This window comes from Sinohyriopsis cumingii, chromosome 3 (genome assembly GCF_028554795.1).
Source record: "Sinohyriopsis cumingii isolate HCF-2022 chromosome 3, ASM2855479v2, whole genome shotgun sequence".
Taxonomy (NCBI): Eukaryota; Metazoa; Mollusca; class Bivalvia; order Unionida; family Unionidae; genus Sinohyriopsis; species Sinohyriopsis cumingii.
The window spans coordinates 73,915,978-73,932,846 of NC_142963.1; the positions used below are offsets into that span (position 1 = coordinate 73,915,978).

At 34.8% G+C, this 16,869-nt stretch overlaps 1 protein-coding gene across 5 annotated transcripts in view; it reads right to left on the minus strand.

Annotated features, from left to right (window-relative positions):
• Nucleotides 1-1,644: 1,644 nt before the first annotated feature.
• Nucleotides 1,645-16,869, minus strand: part of LOC149803108 (long-chain-fatty-acid--CoA ligase 1-like) — a 134,152-nt gene continuing 118,927 nt past the window's right edge. For all 5 annotated transcript variants that reach the window (XM_089952713.1, XM_089952715.1, XM_089952714.1 and 2 more), the window contains 3 exons: nucleotides 14,655-14,759; nucleotides 12,421-12,492; nucleotides 1,645-10,504 (listed from right to left, as the gene is read on the minus strand). In XM_089952713.1, the coding sequence (XP_089808839.1) occupies nucleotides 10,367-10,504; nucleotides 12,421-12,492; nucleotides 14,655-14,759 (315 nt within the window). In that variant the 3' untranslated portion in view covers nucleotides 1,645-10,366. The remainder of the gene's footprint in view (nucleotides 10,505-12,420; nucleotides 12,493-14,654; nucleotides 14,760-16,869) is intronic.

The following is a 16,869-nucleotide window of genomic DNA, read 5'->3' on the forward strand; positions in this document are numbered from 1 at the left end:
AGCTTGATAATAGATGGACAGACTAATAGATGAACAACATTATAACAAAGTTAGCTCTGCCTTATGGTTGACATATATACGGGTAAAAATTTTAAAATACAAAAAGTCTAAGGTCTTCTCAGCTAGAACATTATCAAAGGTTGTGATTAGTTGTCTTTTAAAGGAATACATTTTAGTATCTATCACAGTTGAAAGACCACACACTGTTCAATTTAACTCACAAACTTTATGTGAATTTTTGACAGGAATATGTAGTTGGCAGTAGGAGGAATAATTTTAAATTGTAATACTTACCTGTCATTACTGAACTGCTTACCTTTCTGCAACAGCAACATATACTGTATTACTGATATTACACTCACAAATTTAAATGTAATTCCATACAAATATAATCATTACACTAACACAAAAGTTTATCAAAAGCATGAAAATAATAATAATGAGGACTTTGTATAGCATCTAATCTTTAGAAGCTCTAAGCGCTTTACAGCATCAGACAACACCTATAAGATAAAAAACATAATGATATAATTACAAAAACAAACACCATGAAATTAGAAAACAAAAAAAAACTGCTGAGAATATTTCAGGTAGGAAACGTTATTAGATTTTTAAGTTTGTTCTTGCAGTCGAAATAAGTGAGTTTTGAGAGCCTTCTTGAATGTGATCGCTGTGTCTTTGTGTCTAAGTACAGTGGGTAATTCATTCCACATTGCTGGGCCCTGGTATGCAAAAGAACGCTGTCCATATGACTTTGTTTTCATAGTGGGAATAATGAGTATACAATTGTCAGAAAAGGAGCGTAACTATCTTGCTGGTGTGTACACATGGGTGAGGTCGGATAGGTATGTTGGACTAGAGTCCGACAGTGAAACGTAGCACAGAGAACAAATTTTGTGTTTGATTCTGGATCGAATGGATAGCCAGTGTAGGGTACAGAGCAGCGGGGAGGTGTGCTCTGATCATAGTACTCTAAGTATGCTCCGAGCAGCTGTGTTTTGAACTTTTTGAAGTTTCTGGAGTAGATATTGAGATGAACCAGACAGAATTGAGTTACAATAGTCCAGTCTTGAAAGTACTAATGAACACACAAGTGTTTTAGTGGCATCAACTGAAAGATATTTGCAAATGGAGCTGATGTGTCTCAGCTCAAGATATGCAGCCTTGCATATGTTCATGACATGTTGGTGCAATGTGAGAGTACTGTCCAGAGTAACACCTAGGTTTCATACTGATTGTGTGAATTTAATGTTGGTGTTGCTGATATTTATTGTTTGAGGTAAAGGATGTGAATGAGAAAATCTTTGTGTTGTTATCAGAATGGCCTCAGTTTTATCATCATTCATCTGCAGCTTGTTACATGTCATCCATGATTTCACATCAGAAATGCACCTCTCAACACCTTGGATGGTAGCATCAACTTCAGTTGGGTGGCTAGATTTGTATATTTGGGTGTCATCAGCGTACAATTGGTGAGACACTGGATGATGATCTGATACTTGACAGCGGCTAAGTGTACTGAATGAAGAGAATACTAGTTGGATATATTCCAACAGAATCCATAACAGTATATATAATTAAGAAATGAACACCCATAATTGGAAGCCATTATTTTCATTCTTAATATAAGAAACAAGACTGAGCAAGAACCAAAATATTTAATTCATCAGAAAACTCTTCTAATGACTGTATGTTGAAGAATAAGTCAAGTACATACATGTCAATTAATAGGGTATCTTTAACAAGTATGTCGTACAGAAAAGATATCACTTAGAAATTAGTTCAACACATCACTGGATCATTAGGCATTAGTTTACTTTCCATCTATTGATGCTCATGATTTATTTATGTTGGTTTGCAAGTTTGTGTAAACAGAACATTAGTTAAGTTTAGAAATGATTAAGTTTGCAAGTTTATGTAAACAGAACACTAGATAAGTTTATAAATGATGGAGTGAAGTTCATGTAAACAAACACTGTACATTTAGAAATGATGAAGTTTCTTGTCAAATACAAAAAATGCACAATATTTTAATAAATAAGCAGGTGGGTAAAAAGAAGTACCATATATACTCGCTTGTAAGTCCAACTACAAGCATCACAGACTTAACCTGCCAGTGAAATCTGCAATAGCCTATTGGGATTTAGGTTGTGTGTTCTACTGATTACTCCTAAAAAATTGCATATCCCTAGATCTGCTGGCACATTATGGGATGGCAGATCTGGGTCTGTGCAGTTAGCAGTTGGATCTGACTTGTAAGTTAGTAAATAAAAACCTGGCTTCCTGTATTAAAACATTTTAAAATAGTGAAGGAATGTGTCCTTCTGGCTCATATTCTTTACTGAGTGTTCCCAAACATGTATCTTTTTCTTACAGGTCTTTTACCATTTATTTCAATGAATTCCAATAGTAATATTTCAATGAATTCCAATAGTAATATTTCAATGAATTATAATAGTAATATTTCAATGAATTCCAATAGTAATATTTCAATGAATTCCAATAGTAATATTTCAATGAAATCAAATAGTAATATTTCAATGAATTACAATAGTAATATAATGCATGAAGTTGATAGAGGACAGTAGTTTTACCAAGTGTCCATCCATATTACACAAGAATAACCTGAACAAGCAGAAGTAAAACAAAAACTGTTCAAACATGAATTTATGATGTTTGAAACCAGCTGATTACACACTTCATACCTGTAACTGGCCATATTTTGCATAATCAAAAACCGATAATCTCACCCTGAGAAGCATAATATGGTCCTGATTTGAAATGCAAGAAGATGTCCTTCCAGTTCATCATTAATCAAAGAAAAGTTCCATTAGTTCTGCTCCTTTTCTCTGGGGCTAAATGCAAGATGGTGACAAGTAAAACATTTTTTATAACAGAGGTGGGTAAAAAGAATATAATAGTATTTTTTCATTAATATATAATGCAACAAAACAAGAGATATGGAGCTGTGAGATTTTCCCATGTGAATCTTAGTATTTTAAAATCTGGTTGAAAAAATATGGAAATTCAGCCAACAGCCACACATTTGTGGTCCAAGACATATGAATAGAGGTACTGGATATAAAGCTTTAACAGGATTGTTCAGCAATGTTTAAATAAACCCCAAACATACAAATTACCAGAGCAGTGTTCTGATTGCTCTAACCAGGAGTCAGTTTCACTATGATAATCAGTTGACCCATTTGATGTCCTTGGTTATGGTCACATGATACCATTCTTCTGACCAATGTGTAATCAAGATTTATGCCTGGATGGACAGAACCAAGATAGCAGACAGAGTGGCCAAATTAGTTGTTCCCAAAGAGCAGTTTTCACATGTGAACAAGACCATGTAACTGGTTGGTTAATTCCCATTCAGAACACACCTTTTTTTAAGACTGCCAAAAATCTCACCCCTGGATGTCTGAAGAATTTTATATTCTACTGTGATATCAATAGAGAATTTAAATGTAAAAAAAAAATTTTAATTTCTGCTGTATTCTCATTTACACAGGAAACAGTTTATCCTACTTCATTTATAAAAGCACATCTAAACCAACCACCTTTTTCCTTGAACATTTTCCATTACCATTAAAGACACATGAGTTAAAGGCAAGCAAGTACTACATGTAAATGTACTGTTGGTAAAAAAAACGACAACCCACTATTACAAGAACAGAAATCAATGATGCTTGTGATTACCAAGTATTTTCAAATGAAAAGATTATTTAAGAAATATCATAAAGAACTTGATGTCTGATCCCTATTGGGACTCAGATCAATGACATTTGTATTGAAACTTGCCATATCGTACAAAATATTCAATTTTTTCCATGTCATGTAAGATTTCACAATCATTTATTTCATTTAAAGTTTCATATGGAACATCATGGAAATACATACAACAAAAAAAGAAAGTGAAATAGGAAAGCTATGTCCAGTGTCCAACAGGTCTAGACGACTATTAAATACCACACATATGTAGGCAAATAAGAAACATAATCATCACTTGCAATTCCAATGTTTAAATATAGCTGACACTGCATCAAATATACTTTTTTTAAAAGTTCAACTGTTTTATACATGTAAGAATAGCAACTATAGTGGATTTCAAATGGGATAGTGAATGGAATCTGGTGTTGCATCTAAAATGTGCGAGCAAATCAAGTCTGAAAGATAGATAAAAGAGTTTCTTTTACATTGGTCTCAATTATTTTATACCAGTCTGTCCACCTTTAATATGGTGGGCTCTGAGTCTCGGGCTTGGCTAATGTTGGTATTTGAGAGAGCTTGCCAGGAGCTTCCTGTGGGTCGGTGGTTCTCCCAGGGGTTTTCCTCCACCAGCTATACTTGCTGCCATGCACAGCCTATTGTGTCCTGGAAAATGGCATTAATCCGACAACAACCACCATAACAGTATGTGCATGATTTCCCTCACAAGTTCTAGCCTCTCACAACGTAAATTTCTGGCACACAAGAAGAATGGCCAGGAGTTTGTATAAACCAGGTTGTAACTATCATTTTCAAAAACATAATAAATAAAATATTCTTTTGTACAAAGTAGAATTGTTGATAAAACCAAAAATAAATGCTGAAAACAAACTGCTGAAATGGTAAAAGACCAGAAAAAGCTGGAAAGTTGGGGCCTGGTGACCCCTGCAAAGGGCAAACATGGGGAAATATTGTGGTAGTTTTAACATTACAAGCACCCTGATATGTGGAGGATCAATTAAATGCATACTACTTGTATTTGTGGAAGATAGAATGGCATGGAATTATTACAGCTCATACAAGAGAAGCTTTCCTTTCGTATTTATTTCAGACCATTTGCATTAATATATTATTCAATGCAGCACTAGATCCCATTCATGATGCCATCTGAAAACAATTTGTCCTGTAAAGACATCATATGAATTGGCATTCATTAACAAGAACAGATCTTTCTTCAACAGAAACTACTAAATCATTCATATATTTAGACTAGCATCTTAAGACGGATTACAAAAGACACAGCAAAAAGATTATGCAATCTACTCATGAAACAAATATATAAAGAATCTCTTGTCTCACCCTCTGCTGGCATGATGCACTAAAACCAAATGGACAGTGTACAACTTTCTTCCTTTGTAACAAAAAGAAAAATACCACATAAACACCAGTTACTGGCATTCCAAATATAGCTGCTCTGTTATCTCTGGATATGATAATTTATTACATATACCGGTAGTATATATTTTTTTCTACTATACAAATATCCTAGTTTTTTTTATTTCATCATCAATAAAAAACAGGAAACAAAACTAGATGTTTGTGCTGACATGCTTCAACTTATGAACTCAAGGTCATTATGACCTTCTGATCCATAATTTGCGATTCATGTGTTCTCAATAACTCAACCTTCATACTAACTCTAAATGGCACAAGAAAGAGTGATTTTTTTATAAAAGCAAACCATAATTGATTCTAAATTCTATTCAAAACTGAAAGGAAAAACCCAACTACATGAAATATTCCACATAATGCTGCAATTCTAACACTGTTATATATCCCATTTATCTATAAAAAAAAGCTGAAACTCTGAAGCACACAAACGCATTTGTCAGATGGAGAAAACTAGTCATTTACATTTTTACAACAAATCTGATCCAATTTAGCAATGACCCCAATTTGTTTTTAAAAAATTCAAAAATAAAGTAAGCAAGAAAATTAATATGAAGCCCTAAATACTGTACTTCTTTTTCTTCTCCCAGATGTCTGTATGATCGTGTTTCCACATGAATGGGCTTAAAAAGTATTTAATGTACATTTATGTTCCTCTCCAATTATTGTCTAGATTCTTCTTTTTACCGATGCATCACAGTATATAAAAATATGCTGAATTTTCCAGTAGTTCAAGTGAAATCATAAAGTACTGCAAATTCAACATGTATAGTGGAGTACAAATTTTTGTTGATTCTGATTGTTGCTACAAACCAAAAATCCTTGCCGGACTCCTGTGCGACTCCTTCCCCACCCTACAAATTTAACTAGTGATGAAAAAACACCCCCCCCTTCCACACACAACATCCCCCAATGTTCACACAAATGATTTCTGTGTATACTGGTCTATAATGAGATTTTTTTACTTAAAAATGTTTAGAATTATTTTGATGCTTCATTGATAGTTAATACTGTAATTTTAAAGAAAACTTGGAATTCTTTTTATTTTCACTGGAATAATTTTTTGTAGTATTGCAATAATTCAAAATTTTCATGGGTGCCTAAAGTCATATATATACCTCTGAAAGAAAGTTTTTTTTTTTAAGTCTAAAGATTTCATGCAGAAATCCCAAAAGATCACCATGACCTTGACCTTATGCCTCACAGCGTCAGAATCAATAGAGAGCCCCTGCCCAAGTGTAGTCTATAAAGTATGATCAGAATTAAAACCAATGAAACATGACCTGTCATGCAGAAAGGAAAATCACACAGATCTCGTGAATATGACTTTGGAACCAGAAGCTCCAAAATCAATAAATTTTCTACCTCTATCTATAGGGAAAACAAACGACCTTGAGAAGAAAAAACTGCAGCAAATTAAAGTGATACTGCAGAACCTGCCTCATCCCTGGATGGCTGGATAAATGGTTATCACTAACACTATTATCCACATCTTTAGTCCTGGTGATAAACATGAAAAATTGGGTATTTTTATTTATGATTTGTACTTTTAAAAAAATCGACCAAAACCATACAGCACGAAATAGGTGAAATAGTTTTTGATGATTACAGTTTAGCTCGTATTTCAGGAAGAAATTAAGCAACAAAAGCAGTGCAACCATCCTAAATGTGACATGATTATTTGTGAATGATTGCTACAATCAAGATAGTAAATAAAATCAAATGTGACAATTTATGTTGATAACTGAATTCCTGACCATATTCAACCAAAAATATACTTAATTTCTAACCAAACAATGAACAAAAACTAAGCCAAGAAAACCTGTATTAAGCATTTATTAAGTTGTTTAACAAACTGCAATGAGTAAATTGTATGGATGATTACATCAGAATATTATAATGTATTAGCAGTAATGTTAAGAAATCTCAGCCTACATTCTACATGAGACTAATTGTTCCCAGAAAATTTGGAGGAATATTAAATCTATGAAAGATTGAAATGAACTTGATAAAAGGCATTATATGCAACAGCTGAAAAAGTGAGCACAAAAAGAAAAATAACTGTACAAGGCAATGATCTCAATTTTATTGAAACATAAAAGGTTTAATTAATAGTAACAGTTGAAAAAATATAAACAATGTAAACAAATATACTCACCAGTTCAAAAACATCCTAAAAATGCTTAAAGTTCAATCTCATAGTTTTTAATTTCTGATTATGTGCTATATTATGTGATAATGTATATATTTTTAGATATTTGTAATTATTACATTATAAAACAAAATGTCAATAACAGAATTATCAAGATGAAGAAGAAACAGATTTCGTTCAGAAAAATCAAGCCTTGCAAATGCAAAAGGTATTGTGTTGTGTACAGCAACTCAGATCTCAAATCTTATCGGACTTGAAGGTTAACATTTTACACAGGAAGTGGAATTTATTATTAATATATACACTTTTAACATGATGTTCTCATGAATATTTTTGTATATGAGAATTATGACCAAGTAATATTCCAGTAAAACATATACCCTCCAGGGACAGCACTTCAAAAAAATTTCTGTAGGAGGTTGTGTTTCAAACTATTTTGATTCTGACAGTGGAAGATTGGTTAGGAAAATCACTTCTGTTGTGGGTTGTATTAACAAAATGAGAAATCGCTGGTGGGGTTGTCAGAAGAAAAAAATATATGTATTGAAAATTGCATCTAAACCCCTCCTAGCAGTCTAATGTGAATAAAACATAGGGTCAGAAAATGATCCCAGTACACGAGTGCATGTAATTTGTATGAATTCGCATACTTTTAAAGCAGTGATACACATTCTGCAAATTATGTCAAAGTTGCAGATATAAAACATGTGCTTTGCGCAGTATGCAATTTTTTTTCAACTTTTAACTTTAAAAGTGCATTTCAAGACGTAATTCACACCGCCAGTAGCAGTCTCACAGCTCTTGATACGACGTCCAGATTCAGGAAGGCAATCCTGGCAGCATCCTTCCATTGCTTCTGTCCCCAACCCAATATGAAAATTGCTTCTACTGCCCACTTGCCAATAACCAGAAATCATGTTAAAAAAATATGTTTGTGTAGGGGGCAGTGTTTTTTTTATTAAAACATGTCTGATGGTGGATCATAATTTTTTTTAATTGCTTCTGTTGTGGGTTGTAAAGTGCCTTTCCTCAGAGGGGTATATGTTTTACTGGAACAACCCTAAATGGACTATGGTTTTTCTCTTGGTCAAATAGCATAAGATCTATGCTCAAACACAGGACTCTGCTCAGAAACCCTCTCCGAAACAACCATTTTTTTTCAGTAGCTTAATTTTCTTTATTTTATTTAACATTAAAAATATCAAAATCAGTCATATGAAATATACAGAAGGAGTCACAATTACCAAACCTTGTCTAGGGACAAAACATGGCTTCCCATACTAGGATGCTCTAATAATTGGGCAAATTTAATTACAAAGGAAAAGATGAGACTGATGTACAGACCAGATCTACTAATAACTTATATGAGTGGGTTTTCCAACAATTAACATTTCTTTGCTTTGAATAAAAGACATTCAAAATGAAACTTCCTCATCTACAGAGACTGTAATTAAGCATTTTACATAGGGTGCAGCTTCACCATAACTAATATACTTTCTTTCAATCATGTATGAACAGTGTGGTCAGAAAAGTTATGGCACCTATGAAACAGGTATGACAGTGGGACTGGTAAATGTAAAAATAATAGCTCGTCCATGCAAGATACTTACACTGCAGCAAACATTTTTTTAAGGAAAAAAGTATGCATAAATATTTCAATCAAAGATTCAACTGCAAGATTGTTTGGTCAACCTATGTTTGTTGGAAAACTGTGATAGATTGCAAAATGCATTCAAAATATGGCACTAATAAGATTACCATGAACAGTACATTATACGTCCACCCAGTTTAACTGTCCTCTATTTATGCACTAGCATAGTAAGGTTGACTCAAGAAATTATTGACAAACAGGTCTGAATGATCTGGACCTTTGGTCAAGGAAAGCAGTCTTCAAAAAAAGTTTGTGTGTAGAAACCATTATTTTCTTATTATTCATATCAAGACTGTGACCTTTGAACTTTAGATCCCAGAATCAAAAAGGTTCTTTATTATCTAAAGTGCAAGCCATCCACACAAAGTTTGGTCAAGATACTTGCTCCAAAACAAACTTTATTCTGCAAAATCTATATTTCTTTGAGCCAAGATAACCATGGCCTTTGACCTTTTAACAGCCAATTCAATAGGATTTCTTCATACCTCAAGCATCAATCATCCACAAACTTCAGTCACAGCACTTATGGTACTTAAGGTAATATGCAAAAACATTTTTCTTCTTTCAGTCAAAATGACCTTCAGTTTTGACCTTTTAACCCCAAATTGATAGGCTTCATTTGTACCAAGCTTGTAAGTCATTCACAAACTCTGGTAAAGTTACATGGTCATTAAGTAAGCAGTTGTATAAAAACAATTTTTCTCCTTTCTGTCAGTGACCATGACCTTTTAATCCCAAAATTGATAGGTTTCTTCCAAACCATGAGTACAAGCTATCCTAAATGTGAGTCAAGGATTGTGATGTAGAAATATGTGCAGAAATAATTATACTTCCTTCTGTCACAATGACACTTTACCTTCTGACCCTAAATCAATAGATTTCTTCTTTACCTTGAGTGCAAGCTACCCACAAAGGATGGTTCAGGATTGTGACATAGAACTAATATTTTGTGCAGATTTTTTTTTTCTTCTTGCAGTAATCATGACCTTGACAACTGACCTTTTTGATCCCAAAATCAATTGGCTTCTTCCTTACCCCATGTACAAGCCATTCATAAATTCTGGTAACTGTAGATGCGGAGAACTTAAGGTATTATGCTGAAATAATTTCTCTTCTTTCAGTCACAGCGACCCTGACCTTTGACCCAAAAATAATAGAATTCTTCCTTACCCCATGTACAAGCTCTCCAAAAAGTTGGCAACTGTAGATGGTGGACAATTTGAGTTATGTGGAAATGAAACTGACAATGTACAGATGGATGGACAGACATCATAATATAATAAGCTAAGCCTTGTGCTTTTTAGCAGATGTATGAACAACCATGTAGAAGAAATCTGAAAGAAACAAAAAGTCTTCATATGGCACACTTTCCCAAAAATGGACCCTAGCTGAAACTCTCTGGTCTAATCCAGCCTGCTGTACATCTCTTCAATTTGCTTAGCAAAGAAAAGCTTGAGCTCATTCCTCTTGGCTTTAAATGTGGGTGTTAAAAGTCCATTTTCCACAGAAAATAATTCAGGATGCACATAAATGTCTTTCACCTGCAAAATAGACAAAGCATTTTTATTAACAATGGCAAATCCTGAAGCTCCAAATCAGAGGTTCTGACCCCCACTCCCACCACCACCACTACATGTTGGATAATATCAGATGTACACCATTTTCATTCAGATCCAATTACATATAATAAAAAGTGTTTGGTGAACATCCCATATCAATGCTGCAATTTATTAAAGAATAGTGACAATATCAGCCAGTAATGGTGGAACCACCTTTAAGGTTAGATAATTACCTTTTACATGCAGAACCAGTTATATACTAATAGTTTTTCTGAAAACCCCATTGATAAAACAATCAAATGAAATGTGGGTCTTGGTGACCTATTCTTGTGATGAGGGTTTAGTCAAGATTCATGCCCTCACCAGATTCCAGGTTAAGAGTATTTAAATCCCAAACCCACCTACCCAAGTTAAACACACAACCTTAACAAAAAATTTAATGCATGTTTTTCTACAAAAGTTAGGCATTTAGCTCCCTCCCCAGGGGGTAAGTGCTATGCAGCCCACTTCAAACTGTTGCCTGTTACCTAGCAAGAAAGAACTGAGATATGTGCATGTGTGTATGTATAAGTGTGTGCGTATATATATATATATATATATATATATATATATATATATATATATATATATATATGTGTGTGTGTGTGTGCTTTAATATGTACATACATTGATGCCAACATCAATGCTGTTGACAGTATAATAGCTTTCCTCAACTATTAGAGATTGGCTAAATGAATGTAAAATCTCACAAATTGCTGCAATGTTCCGAAAATGCAACTATATCTTCTACATATGAATTTATGTATGCCTGCCATTTTTTGAGTGTCTACATGAGAGGTTTTTGTGTAATCATGCCAACGATCTTCTCAGGACAGGATCAAATCAAGATGCCTTGCACCCTGCAAGCACAAAGAGAGAGAGAGAGAGAGAGAGAGATAGAATCTGTGTGTGTAATCTGAGAAAAAGGTTTGAAAGAGAACAATTTCGATATTCTTTAATCATCTTTCTAGTTATGTTTAATTTTTTATGTTAGCCAGTAGCAAACATTACAATTTCACTAGCTAAGGTTACCTTGCTTTACAAGTACCCAGCTAAACTGATCTACTTTTGTGTCGATCATGGTAATCAAACAAAGGATAAAAATGGTTGGATTTTGGCCCTGAAACACCTAAATTCACTCACTACAGTAAGAAATATTGCTGCAGAATTTAGTATATTTTATTTTTTGGTTAAAATCAATGATAAAATGCCATAAAACAAGTGGAAGGTGCAAGAATGCCTGGATCTGGTAACTATGCTGCAAATGTATATAATCAGCCTCAGCTATAATTACACGAACCAATTTATGCTCTTTTTTTTTTTTTAATCGGACTTTGTGTACATGATTGGCTTTATGATGCCAAGGAAACAGAAGCTAAGTGCCTTTCCCAAAGACACATCAAGGCAGCCAACCTGGCTGGCCTGGTCAGTCTGGTATAAAAAAAATTCTATGACTACTGGCTTACAAACCCAATTCTATACCATCTGAGCTATGGCATTTCTCCAAACACTAATTGACATATATATTTACTTCAAGAAAAGTTCTTGTCCAGAAACGTGATCACGTAAGAATCACAAGCATAAACAGTTAGACATGTTCAAACATTTGCCTGAATACTTGATAACCTAGAAATATGTTCTTCAAACATGGATGCTCTGCGACAATAATCCAAATACAAAACCCAAATAATGTATGGTGTTATGGACAAATGTACAAGTTTAACACTATATACCATACACTGTCATGATTGGGCTTCCTTCATGTTCTGATCCTACCCTGTAAAACATCAGAACACTGCCAACCATCAATGATCCTTATGTTTTGTACAGGTGTACCTATTACCTAGGAGACAAGTTACCTGCTCCAATGATGTGAGTCCTGCCTTCTTGCCAATATCTGTAATACTTTCCAATATTGCCTTCTTCACATCCTGAACAAGGAAAGAATATATCATATAAACCATGCTATCACATTCACAGTGTAAAAATAGCACGAATAAGATATAATGCCTGCACTGTCAGTCAAGATATTAGTTCCATGGAACTGTACTGTCTATCTAGATAAGATGGAACACAATGTCTAACATATACTGTCAGTCAAGATTATAATTACATGGAAGAGAGTCTCATCTGTATTGCCGATCAAGACTTCCATGGAACAGTGTCTTGTATGCACTGCCTATCAAGATAGGAGTACCATTAAACAGTGTCTTGTATGCACTGTCTATCAAGATAGGAGTACCATTAAACAGTGTCTTGTATGCACTGCCTATCAAGATAGGAGTACAATCAAACAGCATCATGTATGCACTACCTATCAAGATAGGAGTACCATCAAACAGTGTCATGTATGCACTGCCTATCAAGATTGGAGTACCATTAAACAGTGTCATGTATGCACTGCCTATCAAGACAGGAGTACCATCAAACAGTGTCTTGTATGCACTGTCTATCAAGATTGGAGTATCATTAAACAGTGTCATATATGCACTGCCTATCAAGATAGGAGTACTATCAAACGGTGTCATGTATGCACTGCCTATCAAGATAGGAGTACCATCAAACGGTGTCATGTATGCACTGCGTATCAAGATAGAAGTACCATCAAACAGTGTCTTGTATGCACTGCCTATCATGATAGGAATACCATCAAACAGTGTCTTGTATGCACTGCCTATCAAGATAGGAGTACTATCAAACAGTGTCTTGCCTGCATTGACCATTAAAATAAGAGTTCCACAGAACAGTCTAGCCTGCATTGGCCATCAAGAATTCCATGGCATAGACTCTTGTGTACATTGCCTATCAAGACAGAGTTACATGGGACAAAGTTTCTCATCTGTTAACTCTACTTTTATGTGTTGTATATACTTGTTTGATTTAATGTTGTTGTTGTTGTTGTTGTGGGGTTTAACGCCATTTTTCAGCACACGATAGGCTATACATGGTGGCCAGTATTAATGGTGGAGGAAGAACCTGGGAAAACCCCGGAAAGAACCACCGACCCTCGAGAAGCTACTGGCAAGCTTTCTCACATACCCACATTGGCTGAATCTTAGACTCGAACCGCCGCAGACAGAGGTGAGATGGCAGTGATCCGTAACGAACAGCGCTTTAGACCACTCGGCCACTCGGGGCCCCTGTTTGATTTAATGCAATATTGTACATTTGGAGAAATTTTCTTTCTTCAAAATTGTATTTATTTACCTCAGCATCACAACCTTGAAAATATGTTACACTGACAGGGCTGTCCATGACTTTTCAGCAGTAGAATGTTAGACTACTGACAAAATGAGAACATTTAAAATATTAAACCACCAACCTTCTGGCTTGCATCAAAAATGCAATCTGAAAATCTGATTCACCTTAGTTTATTTTAGTGATCATTAGCACCAATTAAAAGAGCAAAAACCTATACTTGAAATTTACTGTAGTTATTAGCAACACAACTTAGTACACTACCACATAACTACTTTCCCCGTCCTCATGTAAACAAACTTCAAATAAGGTTTTCAATATCTGCATTATGAATCCACACAACACCTTCCTTCATAACTGATTTACACAAGTTGTTGTCTATGCTAACAGGATATTCCCTGGCAACGGAAATAAGGTCTATTTCCAGCAGAAATCAATCGATGCCAAATTTACTTGTACCTTAGCCAATGAAAGCTGGTGTTTCAAATTTATGTCAGAGGTCAACATGGAAGCCAATAATCTGATAATTACACTCAGGACATCATTTGTTGATGGATGTGGTACCTACAAGGAGAAATGTCTCAGACGACTCCGACAGCAATCAAAGTAACTAATTCAACAGTCAATCTTAATAATAATAGTGTTTAGAATGATGCTGCAAGTTTATTTCAGAGGGTCAACTGGTCTGAAAACTGCCACTTCCAGAAAATAACATGAAGGCTTTAACATGCACAAGTCTAGGACACTATTTACACAGATGGTCATCAACATGCATACTAAAAAAAACCCAAAAAAACATCACAATAACATAATACAAAAAGAATACAATTTTTTTTTACTGGATTATGCTTTCTTGACTGTGCATCTTATATTTAGTGTATACAGAAAAAATTACCTTGTTAGCTGCCAATTCCTCATGAGTTCCATTAATACTGAACTTTTCCTGTACAAATTTGGGCAACACATCATAGTCTGGTACAACAACACCAACAAGGCAGGACTGAAATACAAACATAATGATGAGTGATCTCCCTTGTTCAGGGTTCATAGAGATCAGGAGAACTGCGATTCTACGATTTTTCAATGACTTTTTCAAAGACTAGTTTCAGTTTTCAACAGCTACTTTTTGTATCAAGTGTTCTACTTCAGTTACTTATTTAATTACAAGGAACAAAAAAAAAACCAATACAAAAATAAATACATGTAATGAAATCTGAAGGGAAATGATAATAATGTCATTACAACTGGACCCGAACATTAAACACTGCTCTTTATCTGCTCGATTTCTCCTCCAGCTGCAACTCTGGTACTTTTACTTGTTCTTCTTTCTTTTTCCCATTTCCTCCAATTCCATTGGACTGAGATACAAATGTGAGTATCCCTTTCTCTTCTGCCTCATCTGCCAGTTTGTCTGGTGCCTGGAAAACTGTTGCTGACATCTTCCTCCATTCTCTGACTCTTGCAGTTTAGATAATCGATTACTCCATCTTTTTTCTATTCAATCCTCTCTTAATTGCTTCTGTTTTCATTTTTCCTTTTCATCTGGATAATGCTGATATTTTTGTAGAGGACCTGTTGACAGAAGCAGCTCCTTGGTGAGTGAACATTTTCCTTTCCTCCAGCTTTTCTCGGATGGTCCACAATTATCCACTGTGCTTCAAGTGCCTGTTCAGACAAATTTTCTACTTAATTTTTTTTATCAAGAACACTCTTTCTTTTGTGGCCTGTCTGTGTACTCAGTGACACTCATCATAAATGCTTTTATTCCTGGCAACCTTTCCATAAAAAAGGTGTTTAATCTGTTCTGGGACGAGTCCAAATCCCTAAAAGTCTGCAAGTCATCTGAGGTGACAACATCACATCATTTTCTAAACTACTTCAGGACCTGATCATATATGCTTTCTTGTCTCAGACATGATGTAAAGGCTTCTTAGTTTTGTGTTACACTACCGTTTTCTTTGAGATGTTGCCATCTGAGCTGCCAGAGATCCAGGCAAGACAGGCAATGGACAGTGGGGTAAGAAATAGGTGACTTTTGCAGTAGCTTTGCAACCATTTTTGACAGGCATACTTAAATTCATATTTCGTCTTTCCAGATGTGGCTAGCTTAGCCTGATGCAAAGTTACCTGAGCACTGAATCCTTGGCTGACCTTTGAAACATCCACATGATGTTTCTCATCTTCCACATTGATCTTTACCATACCAGAGAGTGAAGCTGCCTGCTGCATGATTTCTGATAAATTAATTTCTCCATCAGACTCTTGACAAAGAACACAAGATGTGAAGCAAAAACCAGGAGCGTGGGCTTTACTCTTTGGTACATCACCAGAAAAGGCTGAATTTCCCAATCAGTCATCAAGCAAAACTGAAATTTTGCAATAATCAGTGAATCAATTATGCCTTTCTGTAGTTCCCAGAAAGACTTCTTGCTGGGCTCTTGGACAGTCTTTGATTTAGCTGCACAGCAGTATGCCACAATGTTAGATACAATAATGATGGGGGCCATGGATGGAAAATGTGGATCCAGCACAAATTAATTCAAAATAAATACAGCAATTAGTAAACAGTGTTAAATGCCTCAAGAGTTGACCCCTAAGGAACAGAAGTGGGATTTATTGTTGGTCCTCTACAAAAGACAAGTTTATCTTGGATCATGAATTGTACCTAAATAGCCTTAGACTGCAGATGGGAACAGTTGTCAGGATAAAATCACATAACCTTGATGTACTCATATTTAAATACCACCAGTCAAATGGAACTTACACCTATTTTTTGCTTTTTTTGGTATTAATGTAATTTTCATCAAAATTTTGTTTCCTGAAAAACTGAATAGATTTTGCCAACTCACTTTTGTGAGTCGATGTACTTTTCTGCACTCTTTTAAAAGAGTCTCTACAAATACTGATGTGCCCTAGTCTCAATGACATATACTTAGATAGCTGTTATTATTATTATTATTATTATTATTATGGCATATCAACAACTGGACAATACTGTCAAAATCAAACTGTGAAAGCTTTTATTACTTTTATGATTTATATTCAGGTCATCTCCAACTTAATTTCAAAATCGTTACATCAAATAAGGCATCATTTAGTTGCTGAATAAT